Source organism: Phascolarctos cinereus, unplaced genomic scaffold, assembly GCF_003287225.1.
Source record: "Phascolarctos cinereus isolate Bilbo 61053 unplaced genomic scaffold, phaCin_HiC Scaffold_726;HRSCAF=1367, whole genome shotgun sequence".
Classification (NCBI taxonomy): domain Eukaryota; kingdom Metazoa; phylum Chordata; class Mammalia; order Diprotodontia; family Phascolarctidae; genus Phascolarctos; species Phascolarctos cinereus.
Window position 1 is genome coordinate 48,061,408 of NW_027556098.1, and position 12,020 is coordinate 48,073,427.

At 36.8% G+C, this 12,020-nt stretch overlaps 1 protein-coding gene across 5 annotated transcripts in view; it reads left to right on the forward strand.

Annotated features, from left to right (window-relative positions):
- The window catches only part of TTC3 (tetratricopeptide repeat domain 3), a 201,205-nt gene that overhangs the window by 130,915 nt on the left and 58,270 nt on the right, over nucleotides 1-12,020 (forward strand). For all 5 annotated transcript variants that reach the window (XM_078146523.1, XM_078146524.1, XM_078146522.1 and 2 more), the window contains exons 39-41: nucleotides 989-1,089; nucleotides 9,775-9,865; nucleotides 10,317-10,418. In XM_078146523.1, coding sequence (XP_078002649.1) covers nucleotides 989-1,089; nucleotides 9,775-9,865; nucleotides 10,317-10,418 — 294 coding nt within the window. The remainder of the gene's footprint in view (nucleotides 1-988; nucleotides 1,090-9,774; nucleotides 9,866-10,316; nucleotides 10,419-12,020) is intronic.

Sequence of the window (12,020 nt, forward strand, 5' to 3'; positions counted from 1 at the left end):
GTTTTATAAAACTCTTCGTATTTGATCATGACTCTGCCGTATAACTTTTCACTATTAGGGGCTGACAGTTACTTCATGATGGAAACAGATTTCTGCTAAGGATTATATTGGCCCATTAAATTTGAATTTGCTAAGTTCTTGAATTTTAAAATAGCGAATAAAACTTGGCAATTCATCAGACTACCTCCAAACCTCTAATCACCATCCCTATTTGGATATGGCATAAAATACCAAGTAGGAATGACACAAACCTATCTGTCCCCCCCTCATTTCATTTATTTCTATCTATCTACAAATTCTTTCCCTTGTTTAAAAAAAAGAGAGAAGGAGAGGGAGAAAGAAATTTTAATGTTATAGACACACATTTATGAATTTATGTGAATAGAAAAATATATATATGGACATATGTGTTTTATACATGCATGTAGATTTTATGCAGAACAAGCTTTGCTCTCCCTTTCAAACAAAACCCTACTAAATCCCAAGTTAACTAACTTGTCCCCACTCATGTCTCCTTCCACACATTGCCCTGACCTGGGATAACTGTTGGAATTGTCAACCAAGAAAGTTAGAGGAGTTTAAAAAGAGCTTTTCCTGAAACTTAACTTCTTCATGGTATATGGTTATATGGAGGGAGAAGTCAATCTCTCTAACCCACTAGAGTCCTTCGATAAAGAAAGTAGCTTTTTCATTTTCCCCAGGACTTTCTACCACAGCACACTTACCAATCCTAGATTTATTGATAGAAAATGTTTATTTCCATGTCTCTGTCTAAATTTTAGATACTTTAGTCTCACAAAGTTTCCTTATTCCTATATTCATCTTTATAAATGACCACAAGCCAAGATATTCCACTGTATACTCACCTAGCTGAAGTTGTGAAAGAGTTAAGAACTATGAACCGAAAGCACTTCAAAAAGAAATCTGTAACATGAGAAATTTTGCCACATTTAATTTTTTAAGATGCTTAACATTTCTCCAACTTTAGGTGTCCGTACTTGAAAACTGGAAGAATACTGATGTGAATAAATTGCAGATCAATGCATCAAAAGCGGAAATTTATGTTAAGAACCTAAAGTCAATGAACAGGTATCATGTGACTTTGTAGCTTTCTTTGCACGTCAGTTTAGTAAGTGGAAGCAAGATTGATGAATTGTAGATTTAACATATCCAAGCCATTTTATTTCATTTTATTTTTTGACCCTTTGGGTAAAGATTTAATTGTCCTTCAACTTAATAAAATGTGACAAGGCAGATATTACAAATGCAAATATAACCTTTACATGTGTAGACTAGTAACAATAAGGCCATCAGTAAGATGCTAATATATGATGTTCGTCCTTTTTTAAAACTTAATTATTTTTTGCTTTCTTTTCTGTTTAAATTTTGAGTTCCAAATTATCTCCCATCCTGCTACACCTCTTCTATCTACTAAGGCAAACAAAATGATATCAATTAATTCTACATGTGAAATTATGCAAAACATGTTTCTATATTAGCCTCATGACAAAAAAAGAAAGAAAGAAAATTATATTTCAGTTTGCACTCAGAATTCATCAATTCCCTCTCTCTGGAGGTGGATGGCATTTCTTCATCATGAGTACTTTGGAATTGTCTTGGATCATGTATTGATCAGAGTAGCAAAATCTTTCACAGTTGATCATCATCACATTGCTATTACTGTGCATAATGATCTATCAGTTCTCACTTCATTTTGCATCTGTTTATAGAGGTCTTGCCATGTTTTTTCAGAAACCACCACCCTTGTAATTTCTTATAGCACAGCAGTACTCTATCACAACATATGCCACAACTTGCTCAGCTATTACACAATTGATGAGCATCCCCTCAATTTCCAGTTCTTTACCACCGCAAAAAGAACTTCTATAAATATTTTTGTGTATATGGGTCCTTTTCCTTTTTCTTTGATCTCTTTGGGATATAGGTCTAGTAGTAGTATTGCTAAATCAAAAGGTATGCAGAGTTTTATAGCCCTTTGTGCATAGTTCTAAACTGTTTTCCAGAATGGTTGATCAGTTCAGAACTCCACCAGCAGTTTGTTAATGGACTTATTTTTCCTCATCTTCTCTAGCATTTGTCATTACTGATAGGTATGAAACGGTACCTGAAAGCTGTTTTAATTTGCATTTCTCTAGTCAATAGGGATTTAGAGCATTGTTTTTATATGGCTATAAATAACTTTGATGTCTTCTTCTGAAAACTGTCTGTTCATATCCTTTGACCATTTATCAATTGGGGAATAGCTCTTGTTTAATAAATTTGACTCACTTCCCTATATATATATTTGAGAAATGTAATATAAATGTAATATAAAAGAGAAACTTGATAGAAATTTTTTATATTACTCTATTGTCTGTGGTCCTTTTTAGGAAAATGTAGTTTTCCTGATTATCTCTTAATTAGGTCTACTTTTGCTTTTGTTTTGTCTTAGGTCGTGATTTCTGCCCCTACCTTTTTTACTTCAGCTGAAGCATAATAGATTATGCTCCAGCCCTTTATTTTAACTCTATATGTGTCTTTCTGTTTCAAGCTTGTCTTTTATAAACAACATATTGTTGGATTCTGGTTTCTAATCCATTCTGCTATCTGCTTCTGTTTTATGGGTAAGCTCATTCCATTAACGTTCACAGTTATGATAACTGTTTTGTTCAGTTTATCCTTCTCTTTCTTTTTTTATCCTGTCACTCCTCAAAAGTCTCTTTTGCTTCTAACTACTGCCTCCCTTAATCTACCCTCCCTTTGTCATCTTTCCCCTTTCCCCTCTAATATCTCTATTGAGTAAGATAGTTTTCTATACTCAACTCTGTGTGTGTGTGTGTGTGTGTGTGTGTGTGTGTGTACATTTTTTAGATCAATTCAACGTAACTGATTCACACACATGCCCTCAGTCTATATGGACTTCTAACTGCCCTAATAATGATAAAGTTCTTAGAAGTTACACATCTCATCTTCCCATATAGGAACATGTTGAGCCTCTTATGATTACTCTTTCGTGTTTGCCTTTTTATTCTTCTCTTGAGGCTTGTGTTTGAATGTCAGATTTTCTGTTCAGCTCTGTTTTTTTCTTCAGGAATACTTAAAAGTCTTGTTTTGATTAAATGTCCATTTTTACCCCTTGATTATACTCAGTTTTGCTGGGCAAATTATTCTTGGTTGTAATCTTAGCTCTTTTGCCTTCCAGAATATCATATTTCAAGCCCACAGCTCCTAAATGGAAGCTGCTAAATCTTGTGTGATTCTGACTGTGGCTCCACGGTATTTGAAATATTTCTTTCTGGTTAGTTGAAGTATTTTCTCTTTAACCTGGTAGCTCTGGAATTTAGCTATAATATTCCTGGGAGTTTTCATCTTGGAATCTTTTTTAGGAAGTGATTGGTAGATTCTTTCACTTTCTATTTTACCTTGTAGAACTATGATATCAGGGCAGTTTACCTTGATAATTTCTTGAAAGGTGATGTCTAGGCTCTTTCTTTGATCATGGCTTTCAGGTAGTTCAATACCTCTTAAATTCTCGATCTGTTTTCCAGGTCAGTTGTTTTTCTGATGAGATATTTTACATTTTCTTCTATTTTTTTTTCATTCTTTTCACTCTGTTTTATTATTTCTTGATGTCTCATGGAGTCATTATCTTCCATTTGCCCAGTTCTAATTTTTAAGGAATTATTTTCTTCAGTGAGGTTTTGTACCTCGTTTTCCTTTTGGCCAATTCTGTTTTAAGGAGTTATTTTCATCAGTGAACTTTTGTACTTCTACTGTTAGGCCAGTTATGGTTTTTTAAGATGTTATTTTCTTCAGTATTTTTGTGCCTCTTTTGGTGAGCTCTTAATTCTCTTTTCACAATTTTCTAGCATCACTCTCTTTAACTCTTCTAGGAGTTCTTGTTGGGCTTGGGCCTAATTAGCATTTTACTTTGAAGCTTTGCTTATAGTTGTTTTACATTGTTGTCTTATTCTGTATTTGTCTTAGTCTTCCCTGACATTGTAGTAACTTTTTGTGGTTAAGTTCTTTTTGTTGTTGTTTGCTCATTTTTCCAGCCTATTTCTTGACTTTGAACTTTATGTTAAAGTTCGGCTCTACTCACCTGGGTGGGGGAAGGCACTATCCCAAGCTTCAGTCTCTTTTGTGCTGCTATTTTCAGACCTAGCTCTGGGAGTCTATAAGTTTTTAGTGCTTCCAAGGTGATGCAGTCTGGGGAGACATGTGGGTACTACTTTTCTGGTCAGCACTCTGGTCTTTACCCAGGAAGGGCCCCTGTTCCCCTGCAGCCACAAGTACTAGCTCTCCTCTCCACCTTGGAACTGTGACCAGGGCCCCTGTTCCCTTGTGACCGATCACAGGCGCTCCTTTCTGCCCTGGAACTGCAACCCAGAACTGCTTATGGGCAATAGAGTTGGCAGTTAGCACCAGCTGCACTCAGTGTCAGCAAAGGGTCATTTGTAATCTCTTTGTGACCATTTGTCTGTCCCCTTTACTTTCTCTGAGCTGAAAGTCCCCAAAGATATTACTACTGCTATTGCAGCCACCTCCAAGGCCCAGTGATGGTGCTCTTGCCACACTCTAGTCCAGCTCGCACTCCAGTGTCACAGACCTTTCCTACTGACCTCCTAAGTTGTCTTAGGCTAGAAGAATGTCTCACTTTTTTTGTTGGCTCTGCCACTCCAAAATTTGATTTGAGGAGTTATTTTAAAGTTGTTTGAAAGGGAATGTTGGGAGAGTTTAGCTGGGTTGCTACCTGTATTCTGCCGTCTTGGTTCTGCCTCAACTCGTCATTTTAAAGAGATTTTTTAAAGTTAGCATGATGTGCAAATTATATTCATGATTTATAATGCTTCATTAATCTTTACTTTGTGTGAATTAGGAAGCCTGGTGAGTTTCCAATAGTCTCATTGTCTAAATAATGAATCAGTATAACTCAGCCTTGCCTTTCTGCTATGCTCCACACACAATCATTGATTTTCTACTTCCAACTTTTTAACTATTTTAATAGCTTCATGAGATTAATTAAAATTTTAAACACTAATAGTAGAAGGAACATTGATAAGTGAGTATTGTAACCATAGCTACCGTATGTTTTGTCTCCTCTTTTCCTTTTGAAAAAAGATACCTTTTGCTATCCATGTTCTAGTCATGACTCTCATCCCACCAAGTCTCAGTTTACTTGGGAAGTAAAAATTGCAACCTTGTGTTAACATTTCTATTTTAAGTTATTTATTATTCGTATTTTGTACATTGGCATAACAATACCCAAAGCCATTGATTTTATTGCTGTTTCTTTTCTTGCATTTTTATTTTTTTTAATGTCTTTTTATTTTTAGGCATTTGGGGTTAAGTGACTTGCCCAGGGTCACCCAGCTAGTAAGTGTCAGGTGTTTGGTCTGAGTCTGGATTTGAACTCAGGTCCTCTTGACTCCAGGGCTAGTGTTCTATCCACTGTGCCACCTAGCTGCCCCATTTTCTTACATTTTCCCCCATGAACTCTGTATATCTCTACTGCTATTCTTCTGCCTGTATTTTAGCTATTCTTTATGGTCTGTAGCTTGAGAAATATAGGTAAGCAGTTTTCTCTCTCTTCCCTTCCTCTACACCATTCTTTTTTCAGTTTAAATCCTTTTTAAAGGGATTTAAAACAAAATGTAATGTCCTTGAGGTCAAGGAGACTGTTTTTTAATTTTTAATTTTCTTCATATTCTCAGCACCTACCACTTTTTTCACATATAGCAGATACTTAATAAATGCTGAGCATAGTTCCTATATTATTCTGTTCTCAGACATCATCTATTTAACCAGCTGTTCACTTCCAAAAACTGCCACATTCTCCTGAAATTGTTGTCTTTGATAATTAGCAAGGATGAAAATAACTCTTTGTACCCCTAATTCCTTCAGTTTTTACCCAGGATTTTAATCAGTACTTTTCAGATTCCTTCTGACAATATCATTTGTATCCATGTCCATATCAGATCACTAATAGTGGATAATAGTCATGCAGTTGGATGAATCTTAGGAGGTTTTCAGTCATGTCTTAGATACATTTGCAAGGGGAGGTTAGAGCTGTCTGTTGTGATTATCAGATTGACAAGTAGTTACCTCAGTATCCCTGTCATAACTCCATGGAAGAAAATCACCAACCACAACTGCTCATCTCTTCTTCCTTTTCAAATCATTACTGTATGATATAGATATATATAGATATGTAGATATATCTATATATATGTATTTTTTTTTTATTGCTGAGGCAGTTGGAGTTAAGTGACTTGCCCAGGGTCACACAGCTAGTAGGTGTCAAGTGTCTGAGGCTGGATTTGAACTCGGGTCTTCCTGACTCCAGGGCCAGAGCTCTATCCACTGCACCACCTAGCTGCCCTGGATGATCTTTCACAAGTAACATCGGTGTATCTATTTTCTTTCCTTTTTGAACATAGGCTGCTTTCTCTAAAGATAATCTGGTTCCCCCTCCTTTAAGAAGAGCCCCATAGCTCCAAGTGTATAGTGGTGCTTTTGTGCCCTTCTTCTGTATGAAATTCTTTTGGTGGGAAACTGAAGCCTGTCAAGATTCTTTTTGGCCACTTCAAGACCTTTTAAGAGTGTTTTCACACTGAAATCTTTCTATTTTCTTGATGTTTAAGAATCACATCATCCTCCCTGATAATCTGAGAAGTGGATAAGAATTCCTTACGTCTCATTGCCGTCTCTTCTAGGTGGGGGAGAACAATCTGCAGTTTGGACATAGATAGCAGTTACTTGGTTGTGGCAGAAATACAAACGTTGTGTACTCTGTATAGTCTCTGCAAAATTATCCCTGCTTTCCATGTGTGCAGAAAGTAAGGTCCTCAATCCTTTGCCATTCTTACTGAAAGTATCTCTAGAGAATTACTTAGACCCCATTTTCCATTCCCCATTGCCTGCTCACTTATTCTTATCCCCCTCAACCCAAACCCACAATGTCCCACTCTGAAGCTATCCACACCTTCTACTCTGGAATACATTTCGGAAGGCCTGCTTCATAGTTAGCAAAATTGCTTTCATTCTTAAATCATTTCCTTTCACTTTCATTCCATCTTCTGGCTCTCACTAAGGTCTGGCTCCCTACTGATGACACAGCCTCCCTGGCCACCCTTTCCAGTACCATTGCACTTTCACTCATACAGCCCTACTGGTCAAGATGGGGAACTTGGAATACTCCTCTGTCCACTGCTTCTTCCACACTCTCCCACTACCATCATCACTCAGTAACCTCTCTTCCTTTGAAGTTCACTCAGTCCATATCTACCACCCAATCAAGATTCTAGTAGCTATTATCTCCCAGCCTCCAGGACACTCCTTTCCTTAATGAGCTCAATAGCTGGCTCAAAGTGTTTCTGCTCTTCCCACCTCTTGCCCTCATATTAAGGAACTTCAACATACATATTGATGTTTTCTCAATGGCTGTACCCTCTCAGTTCCTCAGCTTGCTCATTTCCTGTGACCTACCCCTCTACCTCATCTCAGCTATGCATAGAGATGGTCATACCCTTGATGTTGCCATCAGCAAGTCTCAGCATTTCAAGTGTTCCACTTTTATTTTCAAGAATTCTAAAGTTCCTTTAACTGACCATAATCCCACCTGCTCTGAAAATTCAAACTCGGTTCTTCATCCGTACCACAACCTCTAATCCCTATATCTGCAGTTCTTTCCCAGGGCATCTCCCCTACACTGTCCACACTCTCCCAAGATAGAAACATCTTGACCCCTTGATGAAAAAAGTTCAACTCGGGGAAGCTAGTGGTGCAGTGGATAGAGAACCGGCCCTGAAGTCAGGAGGACCTGAGTTCAAATCCGGCCTCAGACCAAACACTTGACACTTATTAGCTGTGTGACTGTGGGCAAGTCACTTAACCCCAATTGCCTAAAAAATAACCAAAGAAAACGTTTTTTAAAAGTTCAACTCTACATTAGCCTCTTCCTTAAAGTCTCTTGCTCCCATATTCTATTGCCAGTCTTTCTCTGACAAGCCCTAGCCTTGGATTACTCTCATCATCAGCTGCCTTAGCTCCTACTAACATGTGGCAGAACCAAGCTGGAGAAAGTCACAAAATGGTACTGAGTGGGACCACTACAAATTTATGTTACATAATCTCAACTGGGCCTTCAGTGAGGCAAGGCACTCCTTTTAAACCTCCCTAATTAATTCAGTATCCCACTCACCACAGTGACTTTTCCATACCTTTTCATTCCTCTGAATCCTTCCATATCTCCCTCTCCCCACACCCTTCCGCATAAGAACCTTGCTTCATATATTACTGAAAAAATTGAAGCCGTTCTCTGAGAATGACTCCCTTTTTTCTTATCTCACATTACTCATATGCCTTCTGCTGTTACCTGTGATGTCCCACATAAAGGTGAGGTTCTCCTTGCCAGGGCAAACCCTTCTACATGCACAAGTGATCCCATTCTATCCCGTCTTCTCCAGCGGATTGCCCTGTCAACCTCCATCTCTCACTTATCTTCAGTCTCTCCTTTTCCACTGACTACTTCCATGCTGCCTGTATACATCCATTAAGATGACTTGCACTTGGATAACCATCCTCAGTAACTATTGTCCTATAATTCTCCTCACTTTCAGTTCCTTGAGAAAGCTATGCACCTTTCCTTTCTTCTCACCTTTTTCTAAACTTTGTGCAATGTCCTTCTGACTTCTTCAGTCAACTGAAACTGCTCTATCCAAAGTTATCAAAGATCTCTTAATTTCCAAATTTAATGGCCTTTTCTCAGTACTCATCGTTCTAGAGATCTCAGTAGCCTTTGGCATCGTTGATCACTCTCTTCTTGATATTCTCTTCTTTTTAGGTTTTCGTGGCACTATTCTCTTCTGGTTCTCCTCCTATCTTATCTAATCACTCCTCAGCATCCTTTTTTAGGTCTTCATCTAGGTGAAAAGGAGTTTCCCGAGGCTCTGTCCTGGGCCCTCTTCTTTTCTCCCTCTATACTATTTTGCTTGATGATCCCATGGATTTAATTATCATCTTTATACTGATGATTCCCAAATCGACATATCCAGCCCTCATCTCTCTCCTGATCTCCTGACTCAGATCTCCAACTGTAATGTCTAAGGGACATCTCAAATGGGATGTCCTGTAGATACCTTAAATTCAACATGTCCAAAACCGAACTCCTTATTTTTCTCCCTAACCCTTCCCTTCTTCCTGACTTTTCTGTTAACTGTTGAAGGTACCACTATCCTCCCATTCATCTAGGCTTGCAGTCTAGGTTGTTATCATCAACTCCTCACTCTCTCATCCCCAAGTACAATCTGTTGCCAAGTCCTACCTGTTTTACCGTCTTAACTTCTCTAGTATACACCTTTTTCTCCTTCAACACTGCTACCACCCTGCTGCGTCACCTCATACTTGAACTATTACAGTAGCCTTCTGGTTGGTCTCCCTGCCACAGATCTCTCTCCACTCTAGTCCATACTGCAGTCATCCATCAAGTTGATCTTCCTAAAGTACATGTCTGACCATGACACTGCATTTCCTGGGAAATAAATACAGTAGAGCATTTTTCAAGGATATGTGGCAACTCTTCTTTTTAGAGCGCATTGACAAATTATTTTTTAAGTCTCTAGTGATTGATGTCTTTAAATTTTGTTAAAATTAGTGTTCCTTTTGGACCAGATTGATCCAACTTATGAATTGAAATTAGTTGCTGTGTACACATATATGTTGTTTCTGAATTTCTAAAATGAATATTAATTCTAAATTTTGAAACTATTTCAGTAGTTCTGTGTCATATCATAATTTGGAATCTGAGATTAATCGCTGGGAGTCATTTATTTCAAAAATAAAACAAGAAATTGAAAAGGCAGAGGTAAGCCTTATACAATGTTTTACACATTTGTAAATTTTTAAGACTTTCTAAAATTTCTCAAGTTGGTATTGATAAATTGTGCATATTTAATATTTATTATTAAGACATTTTCTTTGCTTGAGAGATTTTTGTGTTTTATTGAAAGTACTGAAAAAAGGCATAAATTTGTTCATTGTATTCTTCTAATACCTAGCAACAGAATCTTGCACATAGTGCATGCAAGACAAATGTCTCTTGGCTTTAATTGAATTCATGTTATTATTTAATAGCAACTTAAGCTTTGTTTTTTAGTGAAGAGCATACAGGAAATATTGTTTTCCTCTAAGGGCTATATGATTTATTATGTTTATTTTTATTGGGATTCCAAGGTATTTTTGTACACAGTAAGGAAAGGAAAAAGAATAACTGACATTTGAAGTATAAACTGACTCAATTTTTTTGCCACTTGTAGTTTGAGTTTGAAGACCGAATTCAGAAAGTTAAAGCTGGTTCTCAACTTGATAAACTTTCTAAAGTAACAGTTCCTGAATTTCCATTGCCTGAAAATAATTTGGTAAGTATCTCCAGAGTGTAATATGGTGGGGTGATGAAGGGGGAGATACAGAAAATGAAGTCTCCGGTTCTGGTTGGCAGAGTTCCTAGGTGAGAATTTCCTTCATTCTTAAACAAGTTGGTTTAATTCTGCTCCTGTTGAACTCTTAAAACTGTTTGGATAACATATATGAAAACTTATTTATGAGGGCAACATAACTGTTTGGATAACATATATGAAAACTTACTTATGAGGGCAACATTTTTTTTACCACACCCTGAAATGTTCTCCTTTCTTAGGAAGGTACTATTTTTAACTCCTTCTGATAATTCTTCAGCAGCTGTTGCCATGATCTTTGATCAGGCCTTTCAGATAATTCCACATGTTCTGGGATTTAAATATTTGGCTTCAGAGACCAAAGTCAAGAAATCAGAACCTGTTTCCTTATCTGGCTGAATAAAAATTAACATATAGGATGCTAATTTTATTGTTCTAGAATGTAGAATAATGTTCTTGCCCTCAATTTGAAATATTTCATTTTGCCTGACAAAATGGATTTTGTAATTTGTAATTTCTGGAAAGGGTTATACCTGAGAAGAGCTAAGAAAATACTCCCCCTCCCTTCTTTGCAGAGGTGGGAGCAATATTATTGAGTGTAAATACACTTAGAGCTGATGTGTAGGTTAGTTTTGTTGAACTTTTACACCCACCCCCTTTTTTTTGTTATAAGAAATAATTTTGTTAAAAGGGAGAGAGGGAGAGGTATACATTGGGAAATGTAAGTGATGTAAAAACAAAAGATATCAATACAGATTACTTACAAGAAAATGCACCTCCCTCTCTTTTTTGCAGAGGTGAGGGACTGTGGGTGTGGAATATGGTATGTACTCTCAAACATGGAGATGTGTTGGTTGGTTTTACCGAATCTGTGTTACCAAAAATATATTTTTCTTTAATCTTTGTTATAAGAGGTGGCTTATGTAGGATAGGTAAATGAGGAAAAGAAGTATATTTTAGCTGTTAAAGTGAAGTAAAAACAAAAGAGAACAATAAAAATAAAGTTGAAAAAAGACAACAAAAAATAAGCCTTTTTTCTGTTTTAAAACTTGTGGAACAGTTGCAGAATAGCATCTAGTGGATTCTGTCAGGTATTCATCCAATGCCAGTTTTTGTTCTGTGTTACAGACATGTTACATGGACTTCAGCATATAATAGGCACAGACTAAATATTTGTTGAATTCATTGAAAAATAAAGATAAATTAGACCATAGAAATGTGAAACAGGATATTCTTCAAACGGGGGTTAGAAATTGCTGGAGTAATATTATCTTACCTAGCCAAACGTAGACTTAGTAATCGTCCTTCAAATAGTTCGCATACATTGCTACTATAATTGCAGTGCTTCAATTGTAGTAGAGAACTCAATAAATGTTATACTGAAAAAGGAAACTTGTTCCATGAGACATTATTTCCAGGAAACAAATTAGAATATTTATCTAAAGAAGTTCCATATAGTAGTTGGCACTTAGAAAAGTATATGAAAGTTTATAGTTGCCTTAAACTGAGTAAAAAAGTGGAGTATTATTTATAACTAAATGAAGAGTCATCCTGACAAGGATTGTA